The 17240-nt window shown below is 37.5% G+C and overlaps 2 protein-coding genes across 8 annotated transcripts in view; one reads left to right on the top strand and one right to left on the bottom strand.

Annotated features, from left to right (window-relative positions):
• Nucleotides 1-299: 299 nt before the first annotated feature.
• On the bottom strand, nt 300-7249 carry LYRM5 (LYR motif containing 5). 5 transcript variants are annotated; one of them, XM_010855985.1, is made up of 4 exons: nt 7161-7249; nt 6862-7016; nt 1296-1383; nt 300-1217 (listed from the first exon to the last, which is right to left on the bottom strand). In XM_010855985.1, the coding sequence occupies exons 3-4, from the start codon at nt 1338-1340 to the stop codon at nt 996-998; spliced, it is 267 nt and encodes an 88-aa protein (XP_010854287.1). In that variant the 5' UTR covers nt 1341-1383; nt 6862-7016; nt 7161-7249; the 3' UTR covers nt 300-995. The 5 variants fall into 5 exon arrangements, with proteins under 5 accessions (XP_010854287.1, XP_010854288.1, XP_010854286.1 ...); XM_010855986.1 differs by having other exon boundaries at nt 7165-7248; XM_010855984.1 differs by having other exon boundaries at nt 7104-7225.
• Nucleotides 7250-7366: 117 nt separating this feature from the next.
• The window catches only part of CASC1 (cancer susceptibility candidate 1), a 91277-nt gene continuing 81403 nt past the window's right edge, over nt 7367-17240 (top strand). For 2 of the 3 annotated variants that reach the window (XM_010855991.1, XM_010855990.1), the window contains exon 1: nt 7367-7452. In XM_010855991.1, coding sequence (XP_010854293.1) covers nt 7440-7452 — 13 coding nt within the window. In that variant the 5' untranslated portion in view covers nt 7367-7439. Of the gene's footprint in view, nt 7453-10929; nt 10948-17240 lie in introns of all 3 variants that reach the window. The other variant, XM_010855988.1, reaches the window with a different exon arrangement.

Raw genomic sequence — 17240 nt, 5'->3', positions numbered from 1 at the left:
GCAGTGAAAGTGCCAACTCCTAACCACTGGATTGCCAGGGAAATTTGAAACATTATCCCCACAAATGATACAGGATAGTTTATAAGCAACAGACGCTAAATTATATTAGCGTATATTAGTAAATTAGTAAATCTTTTCTTTAGCTTATAAAGCTAGATGTTTTTTATTTGTAAAAGGTGCTGTGAACATTGTGTAAAAGTTTAAGTGTTTGCTTTAAACCACGTTAGGTTTAGGTCCTATGACATATTAACACATTTAGAAGTGGATGCAAACCAAATCTGCCTTTATGACAAAAGAACAGAATAACATAAATCATTACTTTTTATTGAAGAAGGTATTGATATACAACAGGTGATTTGTTTTAAGGCTCAAAGGCATCCAATTGCAAAATTAATACTGGAAATAATTAAATAGGCATATTATGTAATGCCAGTCACTGGTAGGCTGTTTCAAGTTCTTAACTCTATACATATTATTTCTACTAACTGCACTTAAATCATTACCAGATGCTACTTCTTTTGCAGTGAACACTGGATATGTGCTGTTAACGTTTCAAATGGGGTCAAAAATGAGCTCCTTCAAAAGTTAAGGGAAATAAACTTGCAAGAAATTATTCTGCTTAAGTGTTAAATGGCATTCTCTTTTCAGTAAAATGCAGAAATGAGCTAAGAATAATTGGCAAATTTTTCACTAAAGCTTAAGTACATTATATTTTCATTCGAAATTGGGTGCTCATCAATTTTTAATAAGTAGTTGGCAATATTATATAGCTAAATTACTATAAAATTGACATTTAACATTAGTTAATTGTTATATAAAAATTGAGCATAAAGGTTGCTGATAAAGCAATAGAAGTTGAAACCTGTTTTAGTTCAGTAAGGCAGCTCAGGTATTTTTAACACAATGTATATCCTTGACACTTTAAATGTTATTTTTGTCATAGCTGGTACATAAACAGCTGGCACTGATCTTCAGTCAAATGATAGTAATACTGATCATTTAGTTTTGTTGGTATCTGAGTAATAGCGTTGTTTCATAGCTCTGTATTTCCTAAGGAAGTATAATGCTTCTAGTTCTTTCATTACAAATTTGCCCCTTTCAATAAGTTCTTTGATCTTCTCTGGGTCCTTCACATCTTTGTTTTTAAGGAAAACATTCTTCAGACGCCTTTTGAAATAGTCTGCTCCTTTTGGATAGTCTCGTCCAAGATACAGCAGCTTAAAAAAGAAAGATTATATATTTCTAAACAATCTATGTCATATAACATTTACAAAACTGGCAACGTACGTACTTACATTCTTATAAAGATTCAATACTTCTCCTCTTAAAGAATTGGCCATTTTCACTTATCATGGAAAATATCCACTTTTATATGTAATATACCTAAAGAAAAAGAAAAATCTTTACAAATAACTGCATTGTAGTCTTGAAAAAGATTTTACCCACTGGTAAACTAGTACTCTTTTTTTTTTTTTGCCATTCAATAAAAGTTGATTGTGCACTTTTATGTTCCAGGCAGTGAGATGCAGCTGTAAACGTGTCAGGTAAGATAGCTGCTATCACAGAATCAGCATCTCCTGAGGGACATAAAAGATCATTATGAGTTGTGGTAAGCTCTATGAAGGAAACAGAACAATTAGAGAAAGCAGATCATCAGAGATAAGCAGGTGGGCCTCTTACAGAGTGGCATGAATTAGAAATAGACTTGGAATCCCAGCTGCACAGTGTTGTACAGGTTGCTTAATCTTTCCGAGCCTCTTTTCTTGTCAGAGGGAGAACTGTGTGCCCTGCTCTCGAGGCAAGGCTCGAACTGTTCGCAGGACACTGGGACAAATCAAGGGTGCCCTACAAAGAAAGGCTAAAGAGTAGGACAAATAGGTGTGAGAGTCAAGCAGGTTCACAGCTAATGGCAAATGGGCAGGAAGATCAGTGATGAAGAGACCAAGTGAACAACCCAGAAAGGGGGTACATGAGGAGCAGGCAATATCCAGTGGGATAGATAAGCTTAATCTTCATGTGTACTTTGTGCTGCTAGTGAGAGGCAGCTCCTTAAAGGCACCATCACAGCCTAAACATAGAAAATAATTCCCAATACTTGTGACGGTTGTGGGGGTTAACTGCTAAAATTCGTACATTATAAACATTTAGTTTGTGATAGGCCCCAAATGAATGTCAATGCCATATATAACCTTAAAATTTCATAATGCCCATTTGCCCATTAATCTAAAATAACATACCTTTTTATATCCCTCATTAACAAATTTTTATTTTAAAATAATTTCATTCAATCTTTCAGAAAAGCTGCAACTCAGATTTAATAACTTTTTTCCCTGAACTATTTGAGGATAAGTTGCTAACATGATACCAAATCAACCTGAATACTTTGTAGTGCCATCCAAAAGAAATACAGTGCAAGCCATCCATGTAATTTTACTTTTGATAGTCCTTATTAAAAAAACAGCTGAAATTATTTTAATAATGTATCATTTTTATCCAAAATATTTTAAGAAGTGTTATGCCAGACATGTTTCTAAGTACCAGTGGCTTAGTTGCTACCATACTGGACAACAGTTTGAGGTACTTTCTGTGAACAAGGATGTTTTCTTACAGCACAAAACAACCATCAGAATCAGGAAATTAACAAGCACTGCTATATTACTACCATTGAATCCACAGCCCTGTGTTTTGCCCTTTGTAGCAAAAGAATCCAATCTACACTGATTACACATTGCATTTAATTTCCATGTCTCTAGCCTTCAATCTGAAAAAATTCCTTAATTTCCTTGATTTTCATAAACTTGACATCTGTGAGGATCACAGGCCATTAATTTTGTAGAAATATGTCTTGGTTTGATGTTAATTTATGGCTAGGTTCAGCTTACATAGTTTTGGCAGAAACATTAGACATGCTTTATTTCATTGCACTCTATTATGTGGACACAATTCCAGTCTGTTCCATCATGGCTAAAGTTAGTTTTGATCACTTGGTTAAGGTGGTGTTTGTCAGAACTCTCCACAGTTACTTTTTTTCCTTTGAAGTTAGCATTTTGTGGGAGGTACCGTGAGACATAAGTATATGTCATCCAGAAAAACCTTTCATCTTGCAAAAACATTAAAAGTAACAGAGTTTATGGTGGTGGGGGGGGGGGGCGCAGTTTGAGGCATACCACTCAAATCCTATGCCGTTGTAAACAGAGCACCAATTAAAAAAAACAAATTGGTACCTGGAGAGCTGATCTGAGCCACTCAGATTGCTCTCAGTATTGCTGGAGGATACCACAGAGATAAGATGAAGTTTATGAATAGGAGTAGAGGGCTGGAGACCAGGAAGGGATCACAGGAGACAGGAGGAAATCCCTGGGGATGATGGTTTTACCATCATGATTGTGGTGAGGTTTCATAGGTGTAGGCATGAGTCAAATTTATCAAATTGTACTTATACTTAATAAGTGTAGCATTTGTATGTCAATTACATGTTAGTAAAACTGTTTAAAAGTAGTGTAGACATGCTGGCAGAATGCCAAGAGTAGGGCTGGGAGATCCTGAAATGCAGGTGAAAGTAGACATCTAAACCACGAGGCTGGTCAGTAGGGGATTCAACCTGTAACCAGGTCAACAGTTATATACCTCTGGGGTATACAACTAAGCAACTAAGTAGTGTTTTTTTTTTTTAAACAAACATACTTGAAAGGCTTCTGCTGCCAGTATAGCAACTAAGTGAAGACCTTTTCTTGCTGAAGTTTATAGATCTGCTTCTGCGGCTTTTCTTTCTTAGGGAAAAAAAATAGCCAACACTGTTTACATGTTAATAATTGTCTGCATCCCCTATTTACTAGTGATTTATGAGTTCACAGTGACAAGTATACAATGATCAGAACATCTGAGTTCATTAACTTTCTTGTTTTCCTCCAAAGTGCTATTTTTCTGCTTTTGTCTGTTATCACTTGAGCTTTCCTGCATAAATGGTAGTCCTTTTCCAAAAACAAAAAAAACAAACCCTTTAGAAATCTGCTTAGAAGTTGCAGCTTAGAGACTTTGGGCCTTCACTGAGAGTGATCTAATTGGGCCCTTTATTGGGGAACCTCTGATGTTATCTTAGTCTGTTCCTCCTGGGCTGGTCAGATTCCACAGGTAAGAGTCTTCCAATCTTCTGAGGATTTACTAAATTAAGAAGTGGAAAACGACTGAGGGCCTTGCATTCAGCATCATGTATACTCAAATACACCTAACCTGCTCCCAGTGTGATTCTCATGTCCTTTGTATGCCTGAGGACACCCCCACACCATAGATGATTCTGTCCAGAAATAAACCTCTAGTCTTCTGAGAGTGAGGCATGCACTTAGAGGTATTTCTCAAAGAGCTTTCACTTCATCCTCTCTGATTTACTTCATTCTTCATTTCCAAATCCAATGGCCCTGTTCCAGGGCCTTTTTGAGAATTATGCAGTATAAATTGGGCTTTTCAAGTGTGCTAGATGACAGTCATCTGTCTTGCAGCTTCCAAAGTTTGTCATCTCCTCCTCTATTAGTCTAATTTATTTAAATTTAATTTTTAAACTTTACAATATTATATTGGTTTTGCCACATATCGAAATGAATCCGCCACAGGTATACATGTGTTCCCCATCCTGAACCCTCCTCCCTCCCCATACCATCCCTCTGGGTCGTCCCAAATGGTTTACTGAAGATTTAGTGCTTTCACGAGTGAAATTAGATGGGTCTATTTAACCGGGTACAGCAACAGCTAATTCCATTTTAAAAACTTTTTTTCTGAGAGCCATTTTTTGTGTTTTAATCTTACTGAAAATGACACTTAAGGAAGAACCTTGTGCCCTTAAAATAATTGTAAATCTACATTAGATGTAATTTCAAATAAAAAATTACAGCCTGTTTAATTCCTGGCAAAGAGCATAGCTCTATTTAATTCACAATTTGTAAAAGCTTTTAGAATGTGGGTTAAATTGTCTGTAGCTGTTTTTTTTTTTTTTTTTTTAAACAAATTATGCATAAAAAAGGACCTGCCCAGCAAAAAAGTAGCTGCTGTGACCAAGATAAATTTGTCCCATTCCTTGATATATTAACTTTTATGAGCTGAGGAAATGTTTTATTACTGCATACTGACCTTTAGGCATTTAAGTTTACTTTAGCCTTTAGGAGAAACAGGTTTCCTTGGGTGAACTGGTGAAAAATTTAAATGCAGCAGGGACCTGGGGCTGCTCCTTAACTCTGCATAAAGTCATGGAAGTTACTGTTTTTATAAAGAGCCAAATGAGAGGGACTGTGAGAAGTTCCCTATCATTCTAAGAAACCTGGATGGGGGTGGGCATACAATCCACATTGATAGCTCTTTCCCAATGACTTGTGGGCCAAGACTTAACCAACTCCAGTATTGGGTTAAGTGAGAAGGCAATGGTAACCAACTCCAGTATTCTCGTCTGGGAAATCCGAGGGACAAAGGAGCATGGGCGGGGCTACAGTCCATGGGGTTTCGAAAGAGAAAGACATGACTTTGTGACTAAACAACAACATCTTCGTGCCTAAAGCTATTACTGATCACTCTTCCCCATGAAGTTCAGATTTGACTCAAACAGATGGAGCACATTTCCCCAAAGTAGTTAAGCCTAAAAAGCTTCACACTAAAATTTATCCCAACACACTTGGCTGCACCAAAGGATATGTAATCCGAGAGTCAGGTGGCAAGAGATTTTGCCCCCAAAGCTGGTATTCTGCTTGGTTGAGGCCTACCTAGAAGCCAGATTATAAAACTGAGTTGAAAGAAGATGGTCATGTATGTTCAGAGGGGCTAGGAACTGCACCTGTCTGGAGGTAAAAGTGAACAGAGGAAATGGGCCTTCTTATTCTTGCAGGCTGTAAGACTAGTAGAGGAGAACTATATAAGCCCACTGGTATAATCTCATAGCAGAGCAGTCGCCTAGAACACAGTCTAGCATGTTCTAACACATCCATAGCAAATCCTCCTCCCTGGGGGGAATTTGGTGGAAAGAGAACTTGAGCAAGTCTCTCCCCTGAAATCCTATGATATCAAAATTATTTATGATTACCATCCACACTTCCTTACTCCCATCAGAGCTGACTGAAGTTCTGTAATCGTAAACATTAGTAGTTTGACTGAAAAACAAAAGCTTAGTTCCATACCAGTTTCGGAACTCTATATCAAGTCGACATTAAGAGGTTTTTAATCTTGCTACCAGGGATGTGAAGGTGAAATGTCATAGCTATGACCAATCTGGATTTCTGTGGGGAGAATAACACTTTAACCTACAAAGACTAGCTCAGTCAGAAATACTTATTTAATAATACCTTTGGTCAATGAAATTGCAAGAGACAGCGCATTATAAAATTACAATCAGAGATGAGAAATGGTGGCAAGAATTTTAAAGCATTTCACGTCTTGTCAGGCTAAAATGGGGTTTAAGCCTAAACGGGGTTTAGATCTAAATTCATACGGAATTCAGATACGCTTTGGAAGGTTAATTTCTCAGTCTCTTAATTTCTTCTAGTTTTCCTGTTGGTCTAAGCTGCCAGAGTTTCTTCATGTTGGTAGACCGACATTCGAAGGGTTGTGCTACCGGTTAGTACACTGTGACCTTGACTCTGGGCACAGAATTTAGCGCGTCTTGCTGGGTCTCTGAGACCTCCACCAGTAAGGAATACGTTACCAGGAACTGCTTCAAATTATTTCCAGTTCTTGTTTAGAGCTCCTCTTGAAAAAACAAAACAAAAAAAAACACCAAAAAACAGCATATACCTTGATAGCTCAGGTAATAAACAACCAGGTGCAGGGAGAAGAATCTGAAGGTCATTTAAAAATAAACAACCCTCTGGGAGCCAATTTATTTACCTCTTTTTCTAAACTGCCAATCGAGCCCGGCCCCCCGCTGGTCTAAGCGGTGACGGCCCAGGAAGCCGACCCGGTGTCAGCTACTTGACCCAGTTGCGTAGCCGGCGGCCCCCTTCCTTCTCGAAATCCGCAAAGAAAGATTCGCCCCAGCAAATCTAGGGAAACAGGGAGAGGGGCTGTCAACGTCGGAAGACGCACACAAGCCCTTTTTCTACACCTGTTGGTCCTCGCCCAGAGCATACCGCCTCCAGACTGAAGCGTCCGGAAAACAAAATAAGACTCCCCAGCGCGGCACTCACGCACTTTCCGGCACGCCGCAGCCGTAAACGCAACCCTCAGCTCCAACGCTGGAGGCTGTCGACCGAGGCGGGCGGCAGGCTGTAGTGGGGCGGAGCAACCTGTCAGGGAAGTGGGTAGGGCGCCGTCCGGAAGAACCCCAGCGCGACTGCGCGAACCAAACGCGAGGCTCTCCGCAGCGGCCCTGGGGCGCCAGTGGGCGGGGCTTGTCGTCCTGACAACGCGGGAGCGTTTGTCCACACAACCCAGAGATCACACTTGGCCGACTACCGAGGTCGTGTATGCATCAGCATGGTGAGCAGGGAACGTAGGGGAGCAGGGTCAAGGGGCGATCATTGATGCTCCTGCGCCGTGTTAAATGATATGGCAAGAGCCTGTCATATTTTATTAGAGGAGAGCGAGTCGGTTTAGGAAAGATCCCATATCCTTAGGGGGGATGGACCTCTCCTGAAGTATGGCCTTCCATTCGGGGTCAGATGGACCGGAGAGAGAGTCCAGACCGGTTTCTGCAAATGGGGAATGGCCAGTTTGTGGTGTTTTAATCAGATCAGCTGATGTTTTAATCTCCAGCTGCTGCTAAATTCAAATATTCGTCTCAATTTAGTTACTCCTAGTCGTGATAGACATTCCTGTGAAATTGCTTTTTTTTTTTAATTGCAGCTTGGTGGAAATGCATAGGTTTTTTTTTTTTTTTTTTTTTTGGCCACCTCAGCAATTAATTGAAAGCTGCTGCAGTTTACTCTGCTTTGAAAAGTTGTTTTGTGTGGTCTTTTGTGGAAACTTGAATTGTTTTGTGATTCAGAGTGTGCAGCCTGCCTGGTGTTTAAGTATGATAAAGCTTCTTGTTTTGTTTTTCTGCACTCTTCAGCTGTCATGTCTTCTCCAGGAACACAGACCAACATGTAGCTATAACATGTTCTCGTTTCCCATTTTCTTAAACGTGATTTCCATCTTCTCCAGTGATTAAAACTAGATGGAAGTGGAAAGTGTAATTAGTTATTTAATTCATTAATTAAGGGAAAATATGGAGCATACTCTTTGTGCTTGGCACTAAACTGAAACGAAGTACACAAAGGTGATAATTACAATCTCTCCCTTGTATGGAAGACAGACTTAGCAAATTAATTACAATACAGTTTTATAACTGTAATCATTGAAGTGACTACGATGGAGTAACACAAAGATGGGAATGTTAAAATTAGGGCGGGAGAGGAAAGGGGGATGGGAAGAGCAGAGCAATGCTTTTCAAGCTGTGTTTTAAAGTATGACGAATTTACCGGAAGTAATGAGAAGAAACAGAGTGTGGAGAGCGTTTATATCAGGGAGAACAGAAAGTAAATGGATTTTAAACTGACTTAAAGCTGCTGATAACTTAAGGGAATAGGCACCTATTTATTATTTTCCAACCAGTACACAAGTCTCTTGTTTTTAGATCCCTTTGGCAGTCTTTCTCAAAATGTGGCTTCTGGAAAATTGGAATAAGCCCAGAATGGACTTGCCAGGCGGCTCTAGTGGTAAAGAACTTGCCTGCCAATGCAGGAGACATAAGAACCACAGGTTCCATTCCTGGGTGGGGAAGAGCCCCTGGAGGAGGGCATGGCAACCCACTCCAGAATTTCTGCCTGGAGAATCCCATGGACAGAGAGGTCTGGCAGGTTATAGCCTATGCGGTTACAAGAGGTGGACACTACTGAAGCGACTTAGTACGCACGCAAGCCTTGAATACCAGTTCAAATGCAGATTTCAGGAACAGACTGGACTCCAGATCTAAGTATTAGTTTCCTAGGACTGCCAAGTAACAACATACCACAAACTAACTGGCTTCACCAATAGAAATTTATTGTTTCATAGTTTCAGAATCTAGAAGTCTTAGATTAAGGTGTTGTCAAGGCTATTCTCACCCTGCAGGTGCTAGCTTCTGCTTCTTTTTGTCTTGTGGCAGCATTATCCCATTCTTTGGTGTTCTCTGAGTGTGTGTGTGTCTGTGTCCACATTTCCCCCTTTTTACAAGGTTTCCAGTCTTATTGAATCAGAGGTCCGCCCTATTCCAGTATGACCTCATCTTAATTATATCAACAAGGACCCTCTTTCCAAACAAGGAAACACTTGGAGACACTGGGAGATAGGACTTATGTATGAATTTTGAGGGGACACAATTCAACTCATATCATGAACTGAATTACTTATGGGGAGAGAGAAGTGAGTATGTACACTTTTAGGCCAGGAATATGCATTGTTATAACAGGCATCCCAGGTGATGCTTATGCTCTCTGAGAACTACTCTACTACTGGATGCTCTTATGATTTGCAGGAAGAATGAGTATATGTGGCTTCCCTGATAGCTCAGTTGGTAAAGAATCTGCCTGCAATGCAGGAGACCCTGGTTCGATTCCTGGGTTGAGAAAATCCACTGGAGAAGGAATAGGCTACCCACTCCAGTATTCTTGGGCTTCCCTTGCAGCTCAGCTGGTAAAGAGTCTGCCTGCAATGCAGGAGACCTGGGTTTGATCCCTGGGTTGGGAAGATCCCCTGGAGAAGGGAAAGGTTACCCTCTCCAGTATCCTGGTCTGGAGCATTCTATGGACTGTATAGTCCATGAGGTTGCAAAGAGTCGGACATGACTGAGTGATTTTCACTTTCACTTGATTATATGTACTTATCCCAAACTTGCCTCACATTAAAAGCATTAATGAGAGATGACAGTTTGCCCACCTTTAAAATGTAGCTGCTTTGGAACAGGGCCATTGCTGTTTACATATTCTGCTGTATAGAATTTATTTCAAGGTGGACATATGTTAACTATTAATGATAGCAAGTATGGTAAAAATAAAACACCTTTGTAAAAGTTGTGCGAGTCGAGTCACCATTTTTATGTCTCTAGTATCTCAGAGAACTTTGTGTGTAAATCATTAATAAATACCTGTTGAATGAATTAATGAGATATATGCACTTTATAAGAACATATAATCTACTGCTTGATGTCAGTTTTAACATTTATATTTTATATAGTGATAACCTTATGGCTTGAACCATAACTTCTCTTGTACTAGTCTTCAAATGTGGAAAGTATATCATCTTACAGTCACATGATCCCCTACAAATTCCTTACCAGAAATCTAGTGAACACAAGGGCCAAATCAGGAAATTACAAGTAGTATTACTAAAAAATACTTGTAAATATTTATTGAAATGCTGTACTTTCTAAGATCTAAAAAAGCATACCTCTGCTTTAGGACACGTTGCTGAATAGAATCACTTTGCCATAGCTTTGCCTGTTTTAAATTACTGATTCTTTTCCTATAAAATCAGCAGTCTAACTTGATAGAATGACTATTTCTCTGTGATGTGAAATCATTCCCACACATTTAGGCTTGACGTTAATACCAATACTTAGTTAATGATTTCTTGTTCTTTAGAACCCTTTAAATCAGTGCCTTCTTGACTGGTATTCTGTTTCATAATCAGATATTTCATTAAACACGGATCATTGATTGTCATAAGAAAGTGTAAAATTTACTTACAAAAGATGCTTCAGTGGGTGAACTATCATAGTGTTTTATAGACTTGTAGTTCTGTCTGAATTCTTTCCTAAAAAAACCTTTTGAGATAATTTTAGATTTAAAGAGAATCTGCAGAGGGTACAGAAAGTTCCCTTGTCTTTTTTACCTAGCTTCTCTTAATTTTAACATGTTAGGCAATCATGATATTTTTGTTTAAAATGTATGAATTATTTTTTAAATTTATCAATTTTTTTGTTTTTCCAACTTTTAGGCTCCCAAAGCAAAAAAGGTAGGTAGAAATTATTTCTCAAAATAGTTTTAAAGAGCTGACATTGTACAAATTGAATTTTTAAAACATTTCCTGGTAGTTGTATTATAGTTTATAGAGTTTACTAAGCTTAGTTTTTAGACATTAATGCTATCTAAATCATTGAATAATCCTTTACAATAACAGGACATATTTCAAATTTGATGTAGAAAAATGGTTCTAATTTCACAAAGACTTTTTTAAGATAGGCTTTAATTTTTACTTGTGTCTAGATTGAAAGTATTTTATTATTTGTGCTCTAGAAAATTTTGGATTAAGAAGCTTTTTCTTCATTTCAGATAGACCCATAAAAATTTAGGTCCAAAACCTTCTGTGACTTAAAAGTGAACCCTAAGATAATATGTTTCTAAATGGGTTGCATGGTAACATGTACTGAATTTTTCTGTGCTTTGTTAAAATTTCCATTCCTTAAAGGATGTCTCAAGTAACTTTTTCTCTCTTCACTGAGTAGATTTATACTTTAAAGCAGGGATTATAGTCTCTTACTGGCAAACATATACATAGTTCATTTAACCTAAAAGTTCTTTTTTTAATCAGTTGCCAAAGGATTATCATGCAAAAAATGTGTCTATTCTTAAAAAATTGGCAACCTGATAACACTGTCCCCATAAGGGAACAGTTGGCTAGACAAGTGACAGCTACCCCTTTTTGGAAATGCTTCCCCTTTTGTTGTAGTCCAGACTATGACCAAATCTCTTTCATTATTTACCTCTCTGGTCCCAATGGGATTTCAATTTGGAATGCCAGATTTAAGTCATATCTGAAGAGTCACCACTCTGTTAATTTCCTATCATTTTTTCTTGTGAAATCAATTGTACTATGTTCTAGTAGCACATGAATTAGAACATACCTCAATTATAATACCTGTCATTTTATTGTAATAATTTTTCATTGTGAGCTGCTTAAGGTCAAGAACATGTTTTATTTATTTTTGGATCCATAGTGTTTAGTCTGGCACATAGTAGAAATTCACTGAATATTTGTTGAATAAATATATAATACTCCATTTGCCCTACCATTACTTTAAAACACTTGGGCCTATGATTATTTAAGAAGAAATGCTTCTATAAACGTGTCTTTGGTATTTATACAGTTAAACATTTTTTCAAAAAATACTGTTGAGTGCCGTCAGTGTTTGCTTTTCTCAGTCACTTGAACCCACTACCCACCTGATACTGTGTTAGGGACTGTGGATATAACTGAGCAACGTTTATAAAGCACATTTTTATGGGGAGTATTCTGGAGGACTACAGTCATTTATATATGGGTCTACAGTAGTTTATTAGTTTGTGTGGCCATTTCATTTTTGGCTTTACATAGTGAAATCTTAGAGGCATTGTTTTAAATATGAAAAGTTTTCACTTAATGATGTCATATTTTTATTAATTCTAGGATACTCGTCTTTTTACATTTCACATTTTAACATGACTGAAATTGAGATATATCTTACGGTTGCTAATAGCTTCCAATCATTGTAGTCCTGAATTGACATCTTTTTCCTCCAGAGATGTTTGCTTCAGTCAGTCACATGGGCTTACTACCAACCCAGTACTACTTTAAATTCTCTTCTTGAGGGTTTTTGGACCACACTAATGATATAAGTCAGACTCATGAACTGGCTTGTGGTTTAAATTTTGAGGGATTTTTTTTTCTTTATTTCTATTCATTTTCAGGATTGATAGATGCAAGTTTCCTTGCTATGTCTTTCTGTATTGTGGGTTCATTTGTGTTTACCTAGCATCCAGCTGTATACAGTCATCTTCTTTTACATTTCTATCTTGGGAATGTAATCTGTTTCCTTTTTTGGTATAACAATTTATACCAGTTTATAATAATTTATAATTTATAATAATTTAAAGGTACATCTTACATTTGATGGCATTATAGATTCTATGGAATAAATATATCTTGGGGACCTTTTTTTGTTTCAACACATTGAGATTGCATCACTTCTTTTCACAGCTGTATCACATTTCATGGAAGTATGTCTATGATTTTTATATTGTTCCTATTTTTTGCTACCACATACAAGATAGAAATGAAGACTCTTGTATATAAGACTTTGCAAACATACGAAAAAATAGTTGCTTCATTCATTTTGCAGTGTTCTAGGTAGTTAAGAGTACAGCAGCAAGACAAGGGTCCCTGTCCTCTTGAAACTTACATTCTTTTTTTTCCAAGCTTTATTAAGATATAATTGACATATAACCTCATGTAAACTTCAAAGTATACAATGTAATGATTTGACATAAGTATGTAAATATTATGAAACAATTACCAATATAAGATTGCTTAATACATCCATCACCTCACATAATTACCACTTTGTATGAGTATACATGTGTTGAGAACACACACATACATACACACATATCATACATCACATTTTCTTTATCCCTTCATCTGTAGATTGACAGCACTGAGGTTGTTTTCAGTCTTGACTTGTGAATGACATCTCACTGCACATGAAGCTGCAGATATCCCTGAAGAGAGCGATTTAATTTCATGATGCTTGCATTCTGTCTGGGGAGGGGAGGTGAAGAAAAAAGTATAATTTTAGATTGCTTGGAATGTACAGAAAACCAAGAAAGGAGTCAGTGAGAAATGTAGGGTAGGGTGTAATGGTGATGCTATTTCGTATAGGGTGAGTGAAGAACTAAAGTTTGAGAAGAGACCTGGTTGAAATGACATTCTAGGCAGAAGAAACGGTTATTGCAAAGACCCATAGTTGGGACTGACCTTGGTGGTTAGAATCTAAGTGAGCAAAATAGAAAATGAAAGATAAAGCATGAAGTGTGGGGTGGTGAGGGTGGTGGGGTGGGCAGAAGAATTGGGGGAGAGAAGTAGGAGCCAATTCATAGTCACGTAGGCTATGGTGAAATGCCTGGATTTTATTCTGAGTGTGGGAGAGTTGTACGCAGAAGAGTGACATGATCTGATTTACATCTTTAAATGGTCACTGGAAACTTCACTGTAGGGAAGCAAGAGTAGAAGTAGGAATGCCAGTTAGGAGGCCGCTGCATCAGTGTCGGTCTGAAGTCTTTACGCCAAGGTGAACTCTTTCCTGGAAAAAAAAAAATCTACTGTCTTTAAGTCCTGTTCTTTTGCCATCTCTCCTTCTGCTTTATAAAACAAAGGCGTGTGTCTCATCCATTCTAAGTCTTACATGCTTCATTGCCCTAGATCCTTGACTATGAAACTATAGGACAGTTCAAAATACTGATACTGGCAAAGCATTGTTTAATCAAGGCACCAAAGACTTCTTGTTTTTATCTGTCTTACAAGTAAGTGGTGAAATGTGGCCTTTGAAATATTGAGATATTCTGAATGTCCTATATATTGTAGTGTGGAGTGGTGGAGCTGGTATTAATTTTTCTTTAGTGGCATTGCTTGTAATTTTATTGTCAAATGATGATGCAGAAAAATCCTCTCACAGTGTAATTTATTGATAAAATATCCAAGCTTGAAAAGTAATAACATTAATTTTTTTAATGAAGAAAGATGAAAACTATCAGTAAAAATGTAAATTAGCTTAATATTTTTACATAGACCTTAAAGTTGCCTTTGAAACTTCATATAATTTAAATTAATGTTATTCATTGCAAAAACTAGGAAATTGTATAAGACTATCATAAAGGTTATAACTCCTGGTGCACTGTTAAAAGACCCATCACTGCTTTTACATCAATATGTTTTCTTCAGAAACCACTGTACTTCATGAACTAGCAGAAGACATTGATTGGATTATAAGGAAAAACTCCCTTAAATATTAATGAATGTACAGGTTAACTCCAAATACTTTAATTTGAATTGATTTTACTTGAATACATTGAGACTGATACCCAAGTACCTCTAGGCATAGAAGTATAAAGAATGAGCTAAAAGGGGACCCTATCGCTCATTTCTCTATGTATATCCTATTTTTGAGGCCTTGGTTGCCTAAAATTTGAGTCCTAGCTTCTATTGAACATTCAGTGTTGACCCTAAAATATAAATGGTGTTAGGTTCAAGACATTAAATAATTGCATCTTTTAAAACAAAGTGTAAGGAAATGTAATTGACTCATACCTGACTTATAATAAAAAAAGAGCTTATCATGATGATGCATATTAACATTTATTTGTAGAGAAACATGAAGTCAAACTGTCTCTGATATAAAGTAAGTATGATATGGCTAGTTGGTTTAACTTTGAAGGCTGGGTTTTGTTAATAAGATAAATAGACCTGTTTTAATACTCTGAAAGAGCAAAATCTACAGTTTTAAATTTACAGTTTTGATCAATTTAAAATCAAAACAAGTGGTAAGATAAATTTGTTTCAAAAATATTATTTTGACTTTCCCATTTTCAGTCAGACTGGCCTTAAGACATTTTAGATCAACCTTTCTGCTGCAAACAATAAATAATGCTGAGTAAAATATATATGTATAGATCAAAACTATCATCTTAAAAGCACCTAAGAGCTGATAAAACAGTAAGAGATTATCAGGCAAAAACCTAAATTAAGGTAGGAACCAAAAAAGCACTAAAACTCTTTTTCATGAGAGTATTTGCTTTTCAATTCAGTCACTCAGTCGTGTCCAACTCTTTGCAACCCCATGGACTGCAGCACGCCAGGCCTCCCTGCCCATCACCAACTCCCAGAGTTTACTCAAACTCATGTCCATTGAGTCAGTGATGCCATCCACCCATCTCATCCTCTGTCATCCCCTTCTCCTTCTGCTTTCAATCTTTCCCAGCATCAGGTGAGTCAGTTCTTCAAATAAGTCAGTTCTTTCAAATGAGTCAGTTCTTGCAAATGAGTCAGTTCTTTGCATCAGGTGGCTAAAGTGTTGGAGTTTCAGCTTCAACATCAGTCCTTCCAATGAATATTCAGGACTGATGTCCTTTAGGATGGACTGGCTGGATCTCCTTGCAGTCCAAGGGACTCTCGAATCTTCTCCAACACCACAATTCAAAAGCATCAATTCTTCTGTGCTCAGCTTTCTTAGTAGTCCAACTCTCACATCCATACATGACTACTGAAAAAATAGCTTTGACTAGACGGACCTTTGTTGATAAAGTAACGTCTCTGCTTTTTAATATGCTGTCTAGGTTGGTCATAACTTTCCTTCCAAGGAGTAAGCGTCTTTTAATTTCATGGCTGCAGTCACCATCTACAGTGATTTTGGAGGCCAAAAAAATAAAATCTCTCACTGTTTCCACTGTTTCCCCATCTATTTGCCATAAAGTGCTGGGACCAGATGCCATGATCTTAATTTTCTGAATGTTGAGTTTTAAGCCAAGTTTTTTTTGTAGAAGTGGTTAAATCTTGAATTTCTGGTCTTAACAGCCACAATGGAAGCCAAAAAAAAGTGGAGTGATGTCTTCAGTGTGCTGAAAGTAAATAACTGACAATTGAGAATTCTGTATCATCTTTCAAAACAAAGGTGAAATAAAAATGTTTTCTCAGGGAATTCCCTGATAGTCCAGTAGTTAGGACGCTCTGCTTTCACCATCATGGGCCTGGGTTTGATCCCTGGTTGGGGAAGAACTAAGATCCTGAAAGTCACACAGCAGTGAGGCCAAATTAAAAGCATTTTCTCAAGCAAAAATTGTGTTTTCCACCTGCAAACCAGATTATATATGTAAGGTATAAAACAGTAATCCTAATAATGACATGTAGATTTAAAAAATAAACTGAAATACACGACAACAAACAACCCATAACAGTCATCAGTTGATAAATAAACAAAATGTGTATATCCATCTTACAATACCATGGAATATTTTTCAGCCATAAAACAGAAGTTTTATGATATATGCTGATACATGTTGTAGCATGGAAGAAGCTTGAAAATGTTGTTCTGAATGAATAAAGCTGATTACCGAAGACCATACATTGTATGATTCCAGTTACATGAAATATAGAGAAAGTAACTGGTGGTATCATAGATCTGGGGGGTTGTGAGGAAATGGTGGGGGGGAAGCTGTGAATGTGTAAGGGGTTTCTTTGGGGGAAGTGATGAATATGTTCTAAAATTGATTATGGTGGTGGTTGCACAACTCTGAATGTGCTAAAAACCATTAAACTGTATACTTTAAATGGGTGAAATGTATGGCATATAAGTTTTATCTCAGTAAAACTGTTATTAAAAATATATGAAAACAGTATTTGGGTTTAGTTCAGTTCAGTTCAGTCGCTCAGTCATGTCCAACTCTCTGCAGCCCCATGAATCACAGCACGCCAGGCCTCCCTGTCCATCACCAACTCCC

This window comes from Bison bison, unplaced genomic scaffold, assembly GCF_000754665.1.
Source record: "Bison bison bison isolate TAMUID 2011002044 unplaced genomic scaffold, Bison_UMD1.0 scf7180017864370, whole genome shotgun sequence".
Taxonomy (NCBI): domain Eukaryota; kingdom Metazoa; phylum Chordata; class Mammalia; order Artiodactyla; family Bovidae; genus Bison; species Bison bison.
Note: the sequence above shows the minus strand (reverse complement) of the source record. Positions and strands in the feature narration are given on the sequence as shown.

Coding starts and splice junctions, on each gene's coding strand:
- LYRM5 (XM_010855985.1), bottom strand. CDS start 1,340: ATGGCCAATTCTTTAAGAGGAGAAGTATTGAATCTTTATAAGAAT. Junction 1,218..1,295: donor TATTGAATCTTTATAAGAAT/GTAAGTACGTAC, acceptor TTCTTTTTTAAG/CTGCTGTATCTTGGACGAGA.